The sequence below is a fragment of the Zonotrichia albicollis genome, chromosome 5 (genome assembly GCF_047830755.1).
Source record: "Zonotrichia albicollis isolate bZonAlb1 chromosome 5, bZonAlb1.hap1, whole genome shotgun sequence".
NCBI lineage: Eukaryota > Metazoa > Chordata > Aves > Passeriformes > Passerellidae > Zonotrichia > Zonotrichia albicollis.
The window spans coordinates 58779136-58801375 of record NC_133823.1 but is presented as its reverse complement, the minus strand read 5'-3'; the positions used below and the strand labels follow the sequence as shown (position 1 = coordinate 58801375).

The following is a 22240-nucleotide window of genomic DNA, read 5'->3' as shown; positions in this document are numbered from 1 at the left end:
ACAGTGCTGGGTACAGTGGGGGAAGTTTTCCCTCCAACTGCACACTGATAATTGATGGTTACAGGTATTTATAGGGGTACTCATCAGTTTTTTTCAGCAGTTTCTATTTCCAATCTTTTACTCATCAGCAATTTTTATTCCAAATTATTACATCACAATTCCATACATTGTTGTGATTTTAATTTCTCAGGATGTATCTCAAAGGAGTATCCCCAGATGGTGGCGGTCCAGTTTCCAAAAGAAGAAAGACGAATCCCATCTGGTGGGGTCCAGCTCCCCAGATGTGTGTCCACCTTTTAATTGCAGAGACTATAAATCTCATAACAGTGATGTCCAGCTTCCCTTTGGTCAAAATCATAAATCCTTAAGGTGATGTTCATCTTCCTTTCTCAAGCTGTTTTTCACTGCTTCAATAAGGTGTGAGATAAGCACATTTCCTTTATATATATATTCCAAAGCTATAGTTTCAAGGATACAAGTAATATTCTAAAATTATACTTCAAAAGGTTATTATTGCAGAGCTTTTTATGGATTAAATGCAAGCAAAAAGCAACATCTTTAACACCTTAATTCCAGCGCTCCTAAATCAACTAGGGTTAATTGCAAACAAAAGATAGGTTCAAAGGCCTTTTTCCATGCTTTATTTTCCTCAGTTATTATTAGAATTCACAGCTCTCCCATTGTTGGGGCCCACACACTTCGCATTCACAAATACACACGCCACCAGTTTGTACCCGACATGAAACACAGCTTTGCATCTCCCAGCAGCGCTGTGTGCGCGCCGTGCTTGGGTTCCGGCGATGGAGGAGCGTCTGTGCTAACCGGGAAATAAAGGAGCCAGATCAAGTCCTGGGTCATGAGGTTATCTACACCTCCGTGAACTGAGCAGCAGCAGAGATCTGTGCTCAAAGTGGGCAGTGTTCTACTATCATGTTTTGAAAAAGTGGTTGCCTTGTCCTCCCGCTGTGGTTTACAATACACACCCAACACAGGTGCTTACATAATTCTGTTACACACATGTAATACTAAAACCTCCCTGCTGCCGCTTCCCTCATGGACCAGTTCTCACAGAAGGCTGGCTGTCCAGGGCCTGGGATGGCAGCAGTGCCGAGCTGTCATGCAGGAGGCGCACGTAAGGCGAGGAGGACCCTTCTGTGGGACAGCACCCCAGACGCTCCCGCAGAGCCCTCGGCAGGTGCCGCCCGGGCCCCGCCGCTCTGCCCCGCGGCCCGGCCCCGCCGGCAGCTCGGCCGTGCGGTCCCGGCGGCGCTCGGGGGGCAGGGCGGGCCGGCAGAGGTGGCCGCAGTCCCCGCCTCTCCCGCGGCTTGCTCGGCGAAGGCCGGGCCGGGAGGAGCCGCTCGCCGGCGCCGCGGCCCGCCGGAGCCATGGGCTCCCACCGCAGCGAGACCGACTGGCAGGGGCTGCTGAGCGAGGTGAGGCGGCGGGGGGGCCGCGGGCCGGGGCGCCGGGCAGCGAGGAGGAGCGGCGGGCGGGCCCGGCTGCTCCCCGCGCCTCGAGGAAGTGCTGGGGCCAGGGGCACAGCCGCCGGCAGGGGACCCGGCCCTTGGGCGGCTGCGGCAGCGGGCGGGGGACGCCGAGCTGTGCCGGGCACGGCTGCGCCCTGTGGCCACGTCTGGTGCCGGCCCTGCCCTGCTCGGGCTGCCGCCGCGGCCCGGCGCTGCTGCGGAGCGCCGCAGGAAGGGCCTGTGAGCCGCTCCGTGTGTTAACGTGCTGGGGCTGCGGAGAGCGGCTTCAGGGCGCTGCTGCTGTGGCCGTGTCTGCTTTGGAAGCGCCGAGGATTCCCTGAGCTGCGGGGGCGGCTGAGGCCTCGGGCCCGGAGGAGCAGCGCAGCCCAGCCCAGTTGCGGCACCGGCCTGGGTGACCGGGATGCCCCTGTGCCTTGTGTGCTTACTTCACTTCAATCACGTATGAAAGGGTTGTGAGACCCATGGTGACATTTATACTCTGGGAGAAAATAATATAATAGCACCATGTCCATGAGTCTCAACAGGTGGAGGATTTTCCAGTTACATGAAAAGTTACACTGCACCCCCATTAAAACATCCACAGCTTTTATAGGTACACATAACGTATGTAGGGTAAGGTAGCAAACTCAAAGCACCTTGAGGTCAGTATCATTTAAAGGAGTATTATTGAAGACAAATCTGTTTATTAGCCAAACTCATGAAGCAGGCTGGCATGCCGATTTTTACATTGCATTACTGCAAAACCAGTAATTTTGTACTTACAGCTAGCAGATAAAACTTCTGTGCAAATGGCATTGGCCTGAGTAAATTTGACTGAGTCTACTGTCTTACAGTATGATGCACACAGATGAATTCCCTTGTTTTCAAGAGGGCTTTCCCTCCATTACGTTAACTGAGTGTAAGCCTAAAGCCCTGACCTGTCAAAAAGAGAAATATTTGAGTTTAGGGTGATGAACCTGTCACTGCTCTTGGTGCTTTCAGTGGGAGTTTGTATGGACCCAGATCTGTGCTAGCACAGTACATCCAGAAATGGAGACTGTCTGTGAATACAGGACTTCCAAGAACACAAAATGATCCAGGAGAAAGTGAAAAGTGCCCTTTTAGTAGTATTCTGGTTGTGCAGTGCTGAATCTGACATCTCATTTATCAAATGGAGTTTTATTTGGGGTGGGGGTGATTTCAGATGGGAGGCAAATCATGAGGTGTCTTCAGAGGAAATGTTGCTGTTCCCTGCTTTAAAATGTCATTTAGAATTATTTTGGAGCTTTCTTTACTTTTTATGTAGTTAAACCTAAAAACTCTATCCTAAAATTGAACACCTACTTCAGTTTAGGGGCTTCTTGATTGTAGTAAATTTTATTGACTGTGCTAAGCTGCATTCTTGTAGATACTTAAAAATACATATAATTTGTTTTTTTCAGAAAGAATTAGAGCATAGTGACTTATATTCCACCTTTCCTTCCTTTCTGTCTGTTTCCACAGCAGGCTTACAGCCTGTTGTTCTGGGTGATGTCAAGATACAGGTTTTCTTCTTTTTCCTTCCTCTTTCTTTGGCTGTTGTAATTCACTCCATGTGTTTTACCCATTAACTCCAAATCCTAATAGGTCTGTGAGAAAGTGGCTCTGACTTCTGAAGTCACTTGTGATAAGTTTTTGAATTTACCATATTCCCCAGTGGTACAGATTTTCTCAAGGCCTCCTAGCTTCAGTGTTTGCTGGGTAATTTTTTCCCCCTGTGCATTTCATAAAAATCTTGAAATGCTTACAAAGTACAAGGTAACACAGGCAAGAAAAGACATAATAGCTCTAAACAAACACTCTCCCATTGCAGATGGTAGACATTTAAAACATAAGATGGGGTTAAAAATCTTGGTGTGAAAGACCAGAAGCTGATGGATTCAGACCTGTGGTCACATACATTTTCATTTGCATAAGCCAAATCTTCCAGGTTTGAAAGGTAGGAATAATTGGAATACTTGTCAAAGCACCTGTAACTCTTAAAACTGTAGTGCTACAGGTGTTAAGAAAAGTGGTAAGGATGCATGTTTGGTCCTTATGCACAAACACTTGTACACACAGCATTTATTTTTGTACGCTGCCTTTTCATTTTTCATTACAAAAGAAATTTTTTTGTCTGTTTTAGTATTTTTCTGTATTTATCCTTCTTTTTCCTTTTGACTATAGTTCCATTTCAGTGCCTTTTGCTCTCTTCCTTTTCACATATATTTCTCTAGTTTTATTATGCTCACCACAAACTTCTTGCTTGTTCTTTTGCCTCCATATTTATGTATTTTTCCACTTAATTTACAGCCACATGTATTTCAGGCCTAGTGTGCACCTGGTACCCTGAACAATCTTTGCACCACGTGTACCTTGAGCATTCTTTAAACTAACTGGATAGGATGACGTGGGTAGGAACACTGGGACAAAGCCAACTTAGCAAACACTGAAGGAGCATAAAAGAGTCATTCTTTCCATTGGTAATCTCCCAAACTGGATGCAGAAGAACTCACTTCAGGAGCCAGAATCCACATTTTACCTGTTCTCTAGCTTATTTCATGTATTGGTGATGGATGTATGGAGATATATATATATAAAATATATACATATATGAAATATTAATTACTCTGTTGAGTTACCATGGGATTTTTCTTTTTGGGCTCTTGGTTTTCATCTAACATTTATGTCACTCAGTGACCCACGTTTAGAGTATTTAAAAGCTGGTGTAAAGCTGTAGGGTGAAGACTTGATCAATAACTGCTGGTTTGATGCAAGAGATTGAGCTGTAGCAGGAACTTTCTTGCTGGTGGCCCAAGTCCTCCATAAACCAGATCTTCATAAATATCAAGTTACTATCCCAAGAGTACATTCCATTCCTCATCCCCATCCCTGGAGTTGTTCAAGGCCAGTTTGGATGGGAGTCTGAGCAACCTGGACTAGTTGGAGGTGTCCTTGCCCATGGCAGCAGACAGCACCAGAATTAAATCCAATGTCAAAGTGCTTCTCTTTCACTGTCACCTCCCACACGTTAGAATGTTTAGTGTATGCTGTTTACAGCTACTCATATGTGATTGTGCCTCCTACAGCTAGTTTGCAGAGATGTACTTTGTGTTTAATTTTTTCATTCACAAGAGGCTGTTTCTTGGTTATTGACTGTGTATGGTCTTCAGCAGCACAGAGGGAGTTGATATGCTTCTCTCTTGAGCTCCCTTGCCTAGTAATTTTGGATTTACCAAACTGTTGAGCAGATACCTAGCCTGCTTGTAATTGGCAGAGCACACCTTTCCCATTAGTTCCACAATTTTTTATGTGGGCAAGAGAGAAGAGGAAGGAAAACTGGTGAGACTTTCATGTTTGTATTCTCTCTGTAACATTCTGTCATGTTTCCTTCTCAAACAAAGCATGAAATGTAATTTGCCAAACCTCTATGAGGTTTTGGTGCCACTAGTTTAACAGCTTTACTTAATGTGCACAAACACCGGGGCTGTAGGGAAGAACAAAGTGGAGCAGATACTCTAAGGTCTCTGCTTGGTTGGGTTGGCATTGTAATGCCTTTGACATTTGGAAAATGAAATGAAAATACTAAAAGAGCTGGCATTGTGATTTACTGTGCTCCAAAATTCTCTGGAGCTGTAGGAGGGTGCTGTGAAGACCTGCATGCTGGACTTTTGGGCAACAAAACAAGTGTTTGCTTTTCATGTCTCCATGTTTCAGGTTGGACTAAGAGACCTGCAGGGATGTTGTGAAACTAACAGAGAAATTGATAATGTTTGATGCACAGCATACAAAACTTCTGAGGGCTGGGCCACATCACACAGTAGTGTTAACTGCTAAATTGTGGTATTCCTGAATGGCTGGTGAAGATGATGTGGGGTAGCATTGCCATCAAGACAAGACGTGGTGTTCTGAGGAGCTGCTTGTATCACTTGTGCCATCAGGGAATGATACCAGCCTGCTTTGTGTTTCAGCAGCCGGGAGGCAGCCAGGCAAGCTAGAGCTGGGCAGCAGGAAAAGCAGAGTTGATACGATGGGATAGAACCAAGGTCACTGCATTATTTCAGGTTTTATCAGAGATAAATCGCATCAGGAAGTGAATGGCAATCAAATGGCCAGTAATTTCTCTAGGTCTGAGTGCTTGTCTCTTTCAGATAAGTTAACAGTTTAATCTGAAGTCAAGGGGAGCAACATACAGAAACACAGTCAACAAACATCCCAAACAGTGAAATTGCAGTGCATTTTGGGACCCTTTGGTTTCTACAACAGAATTTTCTCCAAGACTACAGTCAGGAGAAATTTGATAAAACTTAGGGCAGTTTGGTAGCAGTTGGATCTCTTGTTAAAGATGGTGAGTAGACTTTCTCAGAGAGCATGGTAGATTGTAGGTTTCAAGGCCCAATGTAATGTTGTAGCCTTGAGGACCCAAGGCCCTCAAGTGTCAAGAGAAGACAGAATATGATCCACAGTGATTCCAAAGCATAGGCTGGAGATAGTATCTCTGCTTCTACTCTCAGAAAATTAGATGTTTTCCATGACATTAATTGTCATTAAATACCAAAATATAGGCCAGTAATTTGTACAAATTTTTTTTAAAAGTCTGATAGCAATTCAATGTGTTTGTTGGTTTAAAAAAAGAAAGTCTAAAACCTTGACCGTGTCCCAGCTTCATCAGATTATTAGACCATGTCTACAGCGTCATTAATGAGATCTACCCAGATTTGTGACTAAAAATAGCCATGGACAAATAGTAAGTGTTCGATGTAGAGGGTCACCTTGCAGCAGTTACACTCTGCTGTAATGTCAGTCTCTTTTTACTCAATTTCACTAAAGTAGTCATCTGGCTGTAAAGCAGTTCAGACAGTAATGTAGGATGTCATATATATCCCTTTAATTATTATGTTCTTCCTTGTAGCAATTATAATTTACTTTATTGCAGATAACAGCACATTGGTAGATAAAAGCCACTAGACAGATATGAAAAGTTGTACATTGTAACTTTTAGATTGAATGTATAGCAGCTGGTTCTCATTTAACTTGTTTTTTTGAATTCATAGATTATTTTCTACCAATAATTAAAAAGAAACAAAATACAGTAAGAATATTTCATAGTAAGTATGGTGCATAACAGAATTCACTTCTTTGTCTCACTGATAAACAACACCTGAGATGTGGGCTTTCCTTCAGTTGCAGGGGAAGAAGTCTCTGCATGAGTAAATGCCAAAAGCCTCTACTGAATACTTTTTTTCAGACTTTTTGAGAAAATTTGCCTTATTGCTTTCATTTTTCCAAAACAACTTGTCACTCTCCTGTGTTCTTTTTGACAGCATACCAATTTTGTTGCATTTATTTGTCTATATAAGGGAAACTGCTGATGGGACTCAGTTATTTCCCTGACTAGAACCTTTCTGGTATACAGCTGTTAGGTCATTTTATGGCTATTATTGCTACACTGTTTTTTAACATTCAGAAATAAATATATTGAATAACCTCTTTGAGGTCCGTCTTTGTGAAATTTGGTTTTCCTTCAGTAATGGTAATGGCAACTGCAAACATAGCCCTGTTGAATAATCAGATTCTACAGAAATGCTCTGGCTTTATTGTTTCTTGTACCATAAGCCCATGGAAGCAAATTATTATGTTATAACTGATTTTTTTCTATTTATTTGAGAAATTCAATATGTGTAAAAGGCAAAAATTACTTCAAAAAAATCTTTTATGTGGTCATTTTTGTTGTAAATTCCAAACAGTACATTGAGGAGAGATGCCAATACGTCAGTATATAGTTCATCTAGTTAAAACAGATTTTAAACAGGGAGGCCATCTTTATTCCTTTTCATTCAGACCCTGAACATTACTGTCCCCACAATCTGTTTATGATTCATTATCCTCAGGCTAACAGGTAATGGAGAATTCCCCAGCCCCTGCCAGTGCTGCTGTAAAAGGTGAAGCCCTCTCGTATGCTCCGAGTGTGTCTTTTGTAGAGGGCTGTGAGTCATGGCACAAGCAAGATTTGTTTGCTGCCAGGTCTGCATTTCCTGCTGGGTGAGCCCTGGGTTTTGCAGTGTAATCCACATGCTCTGGTCCATCCTGACTCTCAGACACGGTTTCATGCAGCAGCACTTGAGGCAGGGCTTGCAGGCACCTGCAGGACTGGGGGTGTGTAAGGCACGTTTGGCTGCTTTCCACTCCCATTGTGTGCATGGTATAGGCTGCTCCACTCCACACAGGTGTTGGCTGGATGGGCCAGTTTCATTCTTCATGGGATTCTTCCTGGTAAAGGAACAGGACAGGCTACTTGGTTCAGGGATTTGGCTGTTGGGTTGGGGGTTTTTTTAAGTGATTGTGAGGTTTGCTTTTACTCATTTTTGTTTGCAACTACTCTATCAGATTGTTAATATTTAAAAACAATTTAGCAAAGGCTTGCTTTAGAACTACTTAGACGGGATGAAAAGGGAAATAAAGAAGAGAGATTGACAAATATTTCACAAATATAAGGAAAGGCATTACTTTATCAAGTTCGAAGCAGTTTACTATAACCACTTACTGACAATATTAAAGTTTAGCTTCTCATACCTTTCAGTCCTTTATCAGGGGATTTGACATTTGTGTAAGGTATCAGTAAGGACATAAGTACATAGGTACACTTGCCTTTGTTGATGCCAAGGCATCATAATCCAGAAAATTTATGGCAGGATTTCAACTTCAGTATTGCCAGAAGTAAAATTAATCCAAGGTGGAAGTGTCCTTTTTGAGAGTTCAAATCCTTCTTGGAATTGCTTTTCTCATTTCCTTCCCACTTTTTTGCAACTAAGCATTTACCATTTTTGGAAAAGGTTGTCTGTACTAGTATACCAAACTCACTTTTTCCTTTCTCATTGACGTGAAATTGAGGTTAACAAAGTTAATTCCAAGCAAGGAATACATACAATACATACAAAGAATGATTTTTGTCCCAAACAGCAGCACTGACTTGAACAGTATGGAAGTGCTGATGTTGTTGCTTTGTGCAAGAGCCCATAATGACAAAGTATTCTTGTCAGAGGATATAATGAATCTGTAAATTGTTTTCATGACTGCTATGGTATTTGGTCTCTTGCAGACCACATTCAGAAAGTAGAGCCAGGTCATATGTCAGAATCATCAGAAATGGAAATAGACACTTTGGCATGGACAGTGACAAGTGATGGGTAATAAGAATCTGCTGATCAAACATCATGTTAAGTGAAAAAAGTTACCTGAAAGTTCTGACAGGTAACATTGAGGATGACATACATGTTACTCTTCCTTTCAATGGGGAAAGGCAATGAGGAAGATCAGACTAATGCAGAACAGCTAAAATTTGTATATTCTGCTTTGCTTAGTACATGACCCCTTCACATGATAAGTGATGGCCGCAGGGGAAGTCTCATCTCTGCCTTCCCTCCCCTTTCAGGTGTTCTTGCATTCCTGCATTATTTCCCATTTTTTTTTGCCTCAAATGAGCATGTGCCTGTAGTATCACAGCATAATTAAATTTCTTTTATGTGTAGTGTTAGGGCATCACGCTGTAATTGTTTCATAGTCAAGGCAAGTTTTGGTTCTCATTCCTGCAGCCCCTTCTGCTATAACATAGCTCCATTTCAGTGTCCAGCTGGGAGGCTGGCAGTGGGGAGAAGAACAGCAGTGGGAAGTGAAGCAGGATTGAGTGGTTGCTGCCTGGAGGCTGGATACTGTGAACACAGGTAGAAAAGGGATTTTGCAAATGCTTCTTCCTTCTAGCAGCCTTGTTAGGGCTGCTGGGCAAATTGCAATTTCCTCTTGCTATTGCACATAAGTAAAAGAATGAGAAATTCAAACTGATAAATATTTCTAGTGGTCAGGTGAACATGTAGCCTTACAGATGGATTTCAAGCTTTCTATCTGAGATACCTTCCCCATGATTGTCCTTTATAAGTCAAGACACCTTGTGGCAGACTTTGATCTTGTGCAATCTTCCAGCTTTTCACAGAAGAACCTGAGCCTCTTGTATTCAGTACTGGCTTGGGTAGAAATGGCTTGTTACATGTGGTTTTTTTCTCTTCTGCAGTACCTGGTGTGCAAAAGGAAACTTGAAAGTAAGAAGGAGGCATTGCTCATCCTTTCCAAAGAGCTGGACACCTGTCAGCAAGAAAGAGACCAGTACAAACTGATGGCCAACCAGCTGCGGGAGCGACACCAGTCCCTGAAAAAGAAGTATCGGGAGCTGATTGTAGGTTGTTCTTTATGAGGACTGTATAACTGGGGGACAAAGGTGAACCTCAAAAAAAATTGGAAAGAAGTCCATAATGGCTGCTGTAAAAATGTTTAGGTACTTGTTTGCAGTAGTCCTGCAGTTGTACAGCCCTGATCATATTATTACTCATTTGTTCTGCAGTGATGAGGCAGTGCTTGTTATATAGGACAGAGAAACGCAGTGCATGCTCTGAGGAAATTCGTTTCAGTGATAATTCCATTTAAAAATTGACTGTGGTAATATTATTCCACAGCAACTTAATGTACCAGTATGAAAATTAATGTGACACAAATTTGCAATGAACTGCTGTTCTAGAAATGTAAACAAATCTTCAGCTTTAGAAATGTTTTTATGCTAAAGTTAGTATTGCTGGTATTAATCAGCAGTATTTAAAAAAATTTATAACATTTTAGTTAAAATACATGTTCTACAATTAGATTTGCAGAATTAATATAGTTTCTGATTTCAGAAATAACCTGGCAATAAAATATATCTGTTTATTTATAGGATGGGGATCCATCACTTCCACCTGAAAAGAGGAAACAGGTAGGAATTTATTTTCAACTGATGTTATTTATCTGCTACAAAAATATATTTGCAAAAGAGTAAAGATATTAATTCAGAGATCTGGTTAAAAAGCAAGCATTTCTTAATATTAAAAAGCTCAGTCTTTAAATTGTGAAATTCTGCTTTTGTCTACACATTTCACTGTGAAATACCTGAACTATAGAATATATGGCTATTGCTTTTGTGTTCACCTGAGACTGAAACTGGTCAGTGTACAGAGACTTGAGGTTGTTCTCCTTTCTGTTTATTCCTCCATATTGAGTCCTAAAATGGATTTGTGACTGGACTTCTCATACTTAAAAGTAAGCTGAAAATGCATTGTCTGCTTTCCATAATTGTTAATTTATTGTTGTGAGGGCTGTTTTCCATTAGGTATTCTCCCAGGCCACTTGGCTCTATGAGTTAAAGTGGTAAAACAATGATAATTGCATTTTATGATTCCCCTGAAAAACTTTTTGCTTGCTCACATGCATTTTTGTTTCTGGATATCTACATAGTGTGTCCCTGTTGCAGAATGTTGGTTGTCACATCTTAAAATTATCTTAATTTTTAGAGAAAAATTGCACCCAAAACTCAGTGTCTGGAGCAGGGAGATGAGGACAACCTAAAAGAACAAAATTGTTGCTGTAATTGCTAGTTTTGGAAGTCTTTTAACTATGTTTTAAACATGGTTATTGCATTCTTTAATGGATCAGAAGTTTTACTCATAACCCTTTCCCTGAGAGTTTGCATGTAGTTCTTGCTATTTGCTTAAAATTTTACGGCTTAGGGTTCTGGTTGCTTTAAACTAAACTTCCAGAGGCAATACAATTACTCCTTCAGGCACTTAAACAAATAGCTGCCAAGAAGTCAGTGGCTCAGTGTAGAATCATTTAACTTCCTCATTATTTAGCATAATTTATTTGCAATTCTGTTATTTCAACAGAATTCTAATAAAACTTTATGACCAGATACAAGTTTGTGCATTCTGAGTGTTGCTGAGAAATATCCAGTTGAAAGGAAAAAACCAAAGCAGTGTATGGATCATTACAGAAAGATAAGTAGGAAGGGAGATTTGCTGTCCCATAGCTCTTCTGATTAATCTTTCATCTTTCAAAACAAATAAAACTGACGCTTGTTTCTAAAATACTAGCCAAATTCAGTCTAAATTCAGAAGCTGTGATTGTATTAAGTTTTGGCAATTTGTCTTACCAGGGTAAGTGCCTTAAAAACCTTTAATAATCTACCTAGGAGTCATTTTTTTTCCTGGGGAAGTTAGGTATTCATGCTAGGTAGCAGTGAAAGAAAAAAATGGGGTCATTGATAGGTTCCCCCCAGCACAATATATATGTTGGGTTGTGCAGTAGTAGACTGTTAGTGTATTTCTGGAGTTTTTATTTTCCTGAGAAATGTGTCTGTAGCATACAAGGTGGATAACCTAGAGTAGTTAGTGTAACCTTTCTGAAGAAGAGAATAGTTTTGCTTTGAGAAATGCATCAGAGAATAATAAAAGAAAGTTATGAATATTTTTCCATTATCACCATACATACATTTCTTAGCATTTTCTCATCTAAGAAAGAGGGAAGTTCTCTCTTGCTCTTGTGCTTCTTCCATTCCCTTTTTTCCTGGAACCCTAGATGCCTGCTGGGAGAAGTTTGTGACCTCAGTCACTTTATGAAAGGAGACCCTGATCCTCCAATGAATTCTACACAACACAAAAGTGCATACTGTTTTCATGGTCAGAAATAAGATGAAAACACTATATACTTAACAGTTTGCTATCTGTTGCATTGGTTTGCCACAACTGAGAAATTACTGTTTATTATTGAAATTCCAGTCTAGAACCTTAAATGTAATAGGTGGGTTGGAATTGCTACTGTCTTCTCCTTCTTATCTTCATTTTTCCCCTTTGTTATCAATTATGTTTAGTGACTGTTTAAAATGTTTTGTTTTCCACCATGCCTTCTCATCCTGTTTTCCAGCACAGGATTTTCATGGTTTTTATGGAAATATCATGTAACCAGGCATTTTCTGTCAGCAAGCAGCTAACTCAAAATCTGGTTTTGTAAAATTGTTATTTAAAGGTATCTTAACATGCAGTGCTCTGTAGTGTTTTCCTGCTCAAAGCTGTGTGTGCATCTCGGATCTATTCCAAACAAAACAATTGTATGATACTATGATGATTCTATCCAAAGATTGCTCTGTGTATGTCACATTCTGCCAACCAGCAGAAGCAGAAAATGAGACAGTGCTAGGGAAATCTCTATTTCTACTGTAGATGTTTCACCATTAGTTGTTCACAGCTTGAGAGCTGTCAGTATTTTCCTGACCCCTCATGCCTATGTGGTTGAAGGTAGTTTTATAATGTCTTATGGTGTCAGGTGTAGAGTAATTTTTGGATAAGTAACAGAGGGGTGAAATGTTTCAGGACAGTACTAATTAGGAAGAGTGTGTTTTATGTTAAAATTAGTTTAGACATGTTTGTAATGGTTTAATCCCAGCCAGCAGCCAAGGCCCATGCAGCCCCTCACTCACTGCCTCACCAGGGTGATCAAAAAGAGGCTCAGAAGGGTAAAAGCTACAGAACTTGTGGGTCAAGATAAAGACAGTTTTATAGGAAAAGCTAAAAGCTGCTAACACAAGCAAAGCAAAACAAAACAAGGAATTCTTTCATGACTTCCATGGGCAGGCATGGTGTTCACCCATCCCTGGGAGAGCAGGGCCCTTTCAAGCATAATGAATACTTGGGAAGACAAATGCCATCACTCCAAACACCCCCCTCCAGCCCCCTTTCCTCTTTCTTCCCCCCACTTTATACGCTGAGCATGATGTCACATGGTCTGGCCATGGTCCCTTTGGTCAGTTTGGGTCACCTGTCCTGGCTGTGTCTCCTCCCAGCCTCCCATGCACCCTCCGCTTCCTTGCCAGCACGGCAGTACAAAAAGCAGAAAAGGCCTTGGCTCTGTGTAAATCCTGCTCACCAAGAACAAAAGCATCTCCATATTATCAGCCCCATGTTCAGCTCAAATCTAAAGCATAGCCCCACATCAGCCACTGTGAAGAAAATTAAGTCTACTCCAGCTGAAGCCAGCACAATGGTAAACACTCCCCGTTTTGAAAGACATGTTAAAATATTTCTCTGTATACATAGCATCTGCTGAGCATCCTATATAAATAGAAATTCTACCATTCTGCAGTTCTGCAGTGGTATGTATTTATATGCATTATCTGTGATACAGGACATTTTAATGGAAATTTACTAGGTATCTGTTGGCCAGTCTTGCTGCACTCTTTTTACAACTTAAAGAAAAAAAACGTAGATTGGATTTCTAGCTTAATATATACTGCTTGTTATTTTCAACTACATTGCTGAAATTTTCAGTATAGCTTCAGTTTGGGAGAAGCTTTGCATTAAAATAACAAATCAGTGAATCCTTCAACCTTCTATATGAAATGGAAGTTCTTTTAATACAAATGAGATCCTTTGAATAAACAAAGATAAAGTAAAATGCATGGTTAGGAAAACAACTGTGTGGGGTCACAGTCCTAAATATGCTTTTCTTTAATTTGGTCTCAGTGAGATCACTCAGTTGGATATAGCGGGTTTGCACTGGGGTTGTGTGTCACGAGTAAAGTTGCAATGCATATGCCACTGGGGAGGTCTTAGTGTATATTTTAAGTGTATCAGGAATCAAATTTTTTAAGTATATAAGGAATCAAATTTAATGGAACTGAACGCCGCGAGACCACAGAAGAGTTAAAGTGGGAAGACAGCTGTTGAGGTCAACCAGTCCAATCTTCTTGCTCAAACACAACCACCTAGAGCAGGTTGCCCATTTCAGTATGGTTTTGATTCTCTGTGACTCCACAGCCTCTCTGGGCAACCTGTTCCAGTGTTTGAGCGCTCTCACAGAAAAAAGGGTGAGGGGGCAAGACCCTTCCTCACCTTCTTGCTGTCCTTTCTAAGGAGCCTGTATCCCTTCATTACTGCACTCCAGTTGTGTGAGCTATCCCACTGATTCTGCATGATCCCAGAGTCTGTAACCCTGTAACTGCACACAGTGTTCGAACTCCTTTATTCCCTCTGCTGCATGTGTTAGAGATCTTGGAGGGGCATCAGAGTGTGCTAGTTCTGTGGTACAGTCTTAGAGCTTGCCTACAGGTTTGTTCTATGGTAGTCTCCTTCTGTACATGCCTGTGGTCAAAGGAATTGCACTTTAGCTCAGTTGCTTTGTGAGTTGCTAAGTCCTTTCTCATCCCATTATCCCAGTCTCTTGCCTTGCCCACCCTATCCTAAGCTTCCTTATTCCCTCCCACATAATTTCAAGAGTAAAGCTCTCAAGCCTACTGGCAAAGGTACTTTTGCCTCATGTAGTCAAATGGATCCTGTGTCTCCCAAGCAGCTGCTGAACCTTAGAGAGGATCCCATGGTCATAGAACCATATTTGAGGCTCCTAATACTGAGTCCCATAATGTAAGGGTGATGTATTTCTAGTACAGAACACAGCTTGATGGTTAATCTTCCTACCAGCCAAAAAGGCCCACCAGAGAACCTGAAGGTCACAGCTCTTAATGCTGTTACAATTATCCATGGATATCCCAAGGTGGTTCATTCAAACCAACATTCTGGCTGCTTCAAGGGCCCTTGGTATCACAGCAGCATGGTACCCACTCACTGAGATGTTGGCCAGACAGCTTGTCTCCTGCTAATGAATATGTCCGTTGGCATGACTTTTTTGGGCAGGCATAACATCAGAAAGAGCACAGGTTCCAGACAGGATTATGCTGTGACATACCACAAATGGACCCATTTTGCTCCATTTCACTTTCAGCTTCTAGCTCAATGTACTTGGCTGTCACAATTCACTTCTGAAACAAACTTCAGGGATTACCTTATGACTGTTCATGACATGATCATAAATAATGGCTAATGTGGCTATTTCTTGTAAATTAATGAATTCACTAAGTTTTGCTAGCCTTGTGTTAAGGTGCAAACGCTGCATTCAGAGTCCCATGAGATAAAATCTGGGGATAAAATACACTACAGGGTAAGGGAATAATTTTGTATTTATCTCACAGTGGTGCTGTGAAGATTAATGTGATTTCTTAAATTTGTGATCAGTCACACCCATCAAGTGTGCTGAATGTTTCATCAAACCTTTTTCTGTCAGACCTATAATTCAGTGTTCTTCTTTGTTTGAGGGTGTGGCTGGAACAAACGTAAAAGACTGTAAATTGCAGTACAGGAATGTTTGTATTTAAATACTTTTAAACTGTAAAGGTATGTTGGAAGTTTCCCCCTCTTCCCCCTTCCCATGTTACTTTTTCAGGGAGTACCCTAAAGGCAAAAAGTTAAATTTTTTTATTCCCTTTTTTAAGTGTTGGATAAGATTTATGTGCAAAAGAATTGAGAGCTGTATTAAAGACCGTTACTATCCATCATTTTTAAAGTGAAGTGAAGAAAACTAACACTGTGTGTATGTGTAGCTAGATTTGCCAAATGATTAAAGGAGCCAAACTCCAGTGCAGTGCATAATGTCAGGGATGACTATTTGGAGTTACTGTTTTTTCTCATCAGGCCATTGGTCACTAGTGAGCAGAGGTCAGTTGCTGCCTGACGGGTATTTACTGGCTTATGTTAATAAGTGTTTGTAGATATTTTTGTCAGCATTTTTTGACGCTCATCTGTAGCTAAAGTTCTTTTCCACCTTGTGTCCCCAAAACTGTTGTTGCAAATTTTAACAAAGCCTAAGTGGAAAATGAGGATGTCTGTAGTCCCATCCCACTGAAGCATTGACTTTCTGGTCTGTTCTGATCTATCATGCTTTTTCTTTCTTTATGTAATAAAGGTACACGCTTCCCACTTGGCACTCTCAGAGCCATGTTATTCTCCTTTTTTCTTAGCTTCTGATGGGATGGTGGCTATGGTTGCATATGCATTTGGTCAGATGAAAAGGAATATGAGGACAGTGTATTATTAGCACTGCAGTGGGAATTTAGACAGTGCTCACATCATGCTCCACTGAGAAGGTGGTTGGGCACTTGAACAGGTTTCTCTGGGAAGTGGCCACAGAACCAGCCTGCCAGAGTTCAGGCAGCATCTGGCCAACACTCAAAGGGTGTGCCTTCCTTCTGGGGCAGTCCTGTGAGGTACTGGCAGTTGGACTTGGTGATCTTTATCAGTATGAATCCCTTCCAGCTATTCTTTGAGTCTGTGATACATGCAAGCTTCCCATAACAGATGCATATAAAACCAATAGCTTGTTGTGCTGCAGAGGCTCCAGAGAACCTGCCAGAAATGGAATGTGGCTGGAGCTCTGGAAGCTTGTCTGATACTGGCCAGCTGCAGAGAAGGGGTTGAAGCAATACTTGTTATTTTGTATTAGAAACAGCTGCATTGAGAAGAGGGTAGGAGAAACAGTTTCCACTCCTGCAGACAGAAGACAAGATGAGGCAGCAGAAAGGTACCTCTGCATCTTTCCCTTCTTTATTCATGCCTCAGAAACCTCTCTTCATCAGTACTTTAGAGTTAGTTTTGTGTAGTGTGAGTAAAATAAGTAAAGTCTTTCACAGTTTCAGGAGTCTTTTAAGAAGGTTTCACCTAAAATCAAAATAAACTCTTGAAGAAATTGACTTTAGAGAAGCTGAATTTGGCTAATTTACAGGGAGTTGTTCTCTGTTACATGGGTAAATGATATGAACTTTATTGTCTGTTGAAGTAACTAATCTTGGATTTCTGAGTGAATTCTGTGTTTGTTCCATGAATATTGAAAAGACATTGCCAAATGGAAAAATGAATTGCCATTGCTTTTGCATAAATTTCTCCACTTTCCTCAAAAAATACGTGCTTGCAGGTACACTAAGGCAGTCCTCCATTGTTAGTTTTATCATCTTTCAAGCATATGGTATGTTTTTCTATTTATGCCAAAGAAATGGTACCAAGTCCAGGTATCTATCAATATATCCTCTTGGCTGGCTGTCCTTAAGCCTAATAGAGCACTTTGAAAAATCAAATGTTTCTCCATGTATCCATATTTAACCAAGAGCTTTAATAAGGTCTTGCCAAAACCTTTGAAACTTTTAACAGTCTAAATTATACATTGTATGGAACCCCTTAGCCAGGGAAATGAGTAATTGCTGGAGACTACTTCTGTGACATAGCTTGGTTGTTTCAGTTTAATAGAAGTACAATACAAGGCTTGCAGGAGGGAGCAAATCTATACTTAGCTCATTGTAATGCTCTTGGCATGGTCAAAAAAAGCTGGTTTATTTTGGTGTCTAAAAGTCTTTGTTTCAAGTTTCTTCCAAAACCTTTGTTGTGAGTGTAAAGGTTTTTGTCACGTTAAGTCATTTATATGACTGACAAATAAAATTCAGCATAGAATTGCAACCCCAGAGAAATGGTTTTAAAGGAAATAAATCTGAGCAGGAAGATTTAGTATAGGCATGGTAATGCCTTTCCTGCCGTTACTGTGAGCCAGGTTTTAACTACAGACTGCTGAAATCCTGGTGTTACAGTTGTAAACACTGATTAGTGAGATTGAGTTCTTTCCAGGTGTTGAAAATACATGTGCTAGTGCAGTGTTAAGAGTTGTGCCAATTCATCATAAAAAGGAGCTTTATAAATAGAGGTATTTCAGAGAGGTTTGTGCAAATCATATTCCTTTTTACTAATGCAGGCTTTATTGAAAGTCAACTTTGTTTAAAAAAAAAAAATTGCATCTAAGCAGTAGCCATAGATACTTCAGTTTAAATATAATTTCCTGCAAACATGGGTTCTTTGTTTTCTTTCTTTTAAACGGCCATTAAGAAGTACTTTTCAAAACCATTGATTGAATGTGTTCTGAAGCTCCTTGATTCATTCATCCTGTGAATGACTATTATGCTGTTTGTTTAGGAGGTAGGAAAAAGATCTGTCCACCAAAGCATACATGAGGAATCTTTCTTATTGCTTGAATGGTTGTTGTCTTGAAAATAAAATTAGAAGGAGCTTAATTTTAGTCCTGTATTGGCTATAAATTGGCTATTTATAGGGGTTCTTTTGCTATTACACTCTTTCCACAAATTATTTATTGCAGTCCTGAGGTTTGTTGGTAGTTTAAAAATGCTTTAATTTCTTCCAAAATGGTGTGAAATTTTACTTTCTTCTGAACTTTTGGTCTCAAAGCATCAGAAGTACAGAAGCTAAAAGTAGCAGTGACTTTAGGCTTCTTGTTCATCAGGTAGGATGTTGTCAGTTTCTTGAGTTATTTTTTCTGTTTAAAAGTTTGAAGCTATTACTAATTTAGACCAATTGGAATTTGGAGTTATCTTCTTCAGCAGTAATATACAAAAGTTCTACTTGATGGTAGCTTAATAGTCTAATCCTGCAAATGGTTGTATGAATGCACAGCTATATTCATGTTCATATTCACATTCATACATTCCTCTTAATAGTTCTCTTAAATGTAAAGCAAGACATGTAGAAATAGCAGTTGTTAGTGAACAAGGAGCAGGATTGCAGTAATGGCTATCAGATACCTTGTTGATTTGACAGTGTATGAGTAGTAAAGATATAATTCATGAAAACATCCTATGAGACTCAAGTGGTAGTAGAATCACTGGGTAAAAGAGTCGGATTGAAAAAGAGAGATGTCAGAATACAGAAATGGGGGAGTTGAAAGAAAAGCACAGCAGGTAGGGAATCTAAAACTAAACCTAAAATACCAAAAGAGAACTAGGAAAAGTCACTTGATGAAGTACAGTCAGTTAATGCATTGGCCTCAAATGCAGGGAGTATGTGTAGGGGTGGCTCAGAGATACTGACTGATACTTGAGGCTTTACTAAGTCATACTTGGAAGATCCAAAAATTCTTTTTAAATTTCTTTTCATGTTCTTGAGCTATTTGGCAATGGATGACACACCGAGCTGTCCATAGGCAATGTCTTGAAATGTTGCACCTTAGCCACTATGATTCTAACTCTCTTAGAAAAGCTGTCACTGGTAGGCTTTTCCTGTGTTGAGTCAATGTTTGTGTATTCATGAGATGTTCTGAGGGTAAAAATGGAATAAATTTACCTGTACTATTTGCTCATTTTCAGGTAGCATATATAGGAAAAGAGCAGATTGCATTTATTTTTTGGTTAGTGATCAAACTGCTGTAATTAAATTGTAAGATCATAAACCAGACAGCTTGCCCTGCTAACTTAGTAGGTTAATGTGAATGACTGCTTTTAACTTGGATTGTTGGGTGGGGAGCAGTGGTTGGGTTTTAAACTCCAGCTTTCACCTCTCTTTTTCCAGAATCTAGGTGGTACCTAACAACAAAAATCAGGTCATATTTGAAGTTTTGCAGTAGTCGGTATCCATGGTATAGCTCCATACAGGGTCAGGGACTTTGGCTGACAGCCTCTTTACTGGCTGGAAATCTGCTCTAGATGCTATTAAGGACTTTCATTGTATCATAATTCTTTCTCAGCTGTGCCTTTTGTCTAATTATATGCAAGTTTAAAACTATTATTTTGGCAGCTTTGTATAAATATTGTCACAGTATTCTGAATTTAATTCTTCTCACCAGCCACGATACTGGAACCAGCATAGAGGTTTTCACTTTGTCTCATTTGGGGTTTGTGTGCTGTTCTGGGAGTCTGTATGCACTCATGCTGTATGTATTTTCTGCTATATAGAAAGATAAAGGAACCCAGGTGACTTTTCTTGTTATCTCTCTAATGAAGCATGAAGTCTGGGTACCACCAACAATAAAAGTAAAGATTGTTGGCGGATAAGGAGTAATTCAAGGGTTTCTTTTCAAGCACTTCTTACACTTCTCTCCACAGACACTGACTTCTGACTGATGTTTATTCCTTTTCTAGGCAAATCTTGCTCAACTACTGAGTGAGGCTCAAGATCGAAATAAACATCTTGGAGAAGAGATTGGAGAGCTTCAGCAGAGACTGGGAGAAGTACAAGGGGACAATAAGGTATTACAAACTGCCAGTAAATGGCATGGAATGTGTTAACTGGGCTAGAGTTTTGCGTTTACTTCTTAGGAAAACAAATAAAATAATGGGTTACAGAACTTCTAGAATACTTTTATAATACAAGAGAGCTTAGATCAGTGTAACTACAGAAGCTGTAAAGGACACCAGTAAGTGCATCTTAGCATCTTACTATGTATTTTTGTATGTTGCTTTTGCTCTGTTGTCCTTAACACGATGTATTTTGTATTTAGCCTTGCTTTAATGCTTTCTATGTTCCTTTCTTTTTTGGGAAAAAAACCCCCTGTATTTTATTATTGGTCTTTCCTCTTACAAAAAAGTACAGATAAGCATGTGTTCTACATGTGATAATTTCCAAGTTTTTGTACTGAACTGCAAAATTTTAGTAGATGCCGAAGGAGCGTAATTTTTCTCTTAAAAAAATCTGGAGTAGTTGATCAGAAACATGTATAGTGAGCTTTCTATTAAGCCCTCATCCCATTACCCTTACATAACCAATTTATTTCATTGCTAAATTTAGCAAGTTATATGGAACATTGCTCAAAATGTGCCATTTGGTATTAATCAAACTCCTGTTGTCTCCATTAATTGAAATATTTAAAGTCAAGCCAAATGTGTGTAACATTCACAGCTGGAGCTTTATGCAAAAGTACATTCAGAGATCAAACTAGTGAGAAGTTGAATTGGAGAGTCAAGGTGGTTAACAAAGTAAAAAATTGAAACAAATGATAGCTTCCCTCCCTCAACTACCATTTTAAATTTATGGCATTTTAAAATTTAAATAAAAATTACGTCTTTTAATTATTCAGATGGAATTTGTCTTTTTCCATTTAAGTTTATTTTATTTATTTTCTTTTAAACATATATTGTGATAATGCAAGTTTTTTCACTGTTTGTCACAAAGACCTCTCTTCAAGGTCTTCATAGAGCTGGGAAAGGTTCAAGTGAAACCTGATTTTGTACTATGCATAGCAGTCAGCAAAACTTGCTCAGCTCTTCAAAGACCACATTTCTGACTGTTTATTTTCATTTGCATGTTACTGTTTTAGAAGTCAGTGCCTTTCAGTTCTCCAGTACCAATATTATGCCACACAGCCTTTCCCAAGCCAGTCCTGAACAGATAGCAAGGGCTTGTAAGTACAAACAGAAAACAAAGGTAGGAAAACTGCAACACATTTAAATATCAAGGTTGTGTACCTCTTGTAGTTCCTTATGACAATATATGATCTTGGTAACACAGAGCCTCCTTCTTTGTGCCTGAACTGGCACTGTTTAGATTCACCTTTGTGGGTTAACATGGTATTAGCTAGTTATCTTGGTGACATCTGTATTCTCAGCTTGAATTTAAATTCATGATCCTCAAAATGAATGGAAAAGTACAAAAGGGGTTATTCTGCCCAGTGTGCCTTTCTCTGAAAGGCACAAAATAGTGCATCAGTAAATACAGAGTGGGAGGAAAGAGCTGCATCAGACACAGATTAATTTAGACTAGGATTTTCATTTTTGGAGCACATTCTTCACTCTCCGAGTAAATGAGAAATAGAGCTTATTTTAGTGTCAGGTTGCTGGTTTTCAAAGTGCCTAAAAAAGCATTGCCATCTCTCTGAGGGATTTAACACTCTCCTCCTGTGTCAGATTTCTCTCCCTACAAGCTTCAGTGATAAAATTCTAGGCTTGTTCACAAAGCCATTCTCTTCTGCTCATCAGTTCTTCTGTACTGGCAGCTGGGCTACCTCAGGCACTGGAGTCCAGATAATGTATGGTATATACAAAAACAAAAACAAAAAAACCCCATAATAATTTGCTTGTTCTTACATTTTTTCCCCTGCATTCTTCTCACTGCTTTTTCCAAAGTGAGGGAGGGCATCCTGCCCAGCTGGTCTACGTCAGCCTTACTTCTGGCAAGAGATGAACAAACAGCTGCTTTTGCAGCAAGTGAAGCTGCTTATGGATGAACAATTCTGCCTGTGTCTGAGCAGGG

The 22240-nt window shown here is 40.1% G+C and overlaps 1 protein-coding gene across 4 annotated transcripts in view; it reads left to right on the top strand.

Annotated features, from left to right (window-relative positions):
• Positions 1 to 1063: 1063 nt before the first annotated feature.
• The window catches only part of CCDC149 (coiled-coil domain containing 149), a 50651-nt gene continuing 29474 nt past the window's right edge, over positions 1064 to 22240 (top strand). For 2 of the 4 annotated variants that reach the window (XM_074541819.1, XM_074541817.1), the window contains exons 1-4: positions 1064 to 1433; positions 9550 to 9711; positions 10243 to 10281; positions 20134 to 20241. In XM_074541819.1, the coding sequence (XP_074397920.1) occupies positions 1386 to 1433; positions 9550 to 9711; positions 10243 to 10281; positions 20134 to 20241 (357 nt within the window). In that variant the 5' untranslated portion in view covers positions 1064 to 1385. The remainder of the gene's footprint in view (positions 1434 to 9549; positions 9712 to 10242; positions 10282 to 20133; positions 20242 to 22240) is intronic. The other 2 variants (XM_074541821.1, XM_074541820.1) reach the window with 1 other exon arrangement.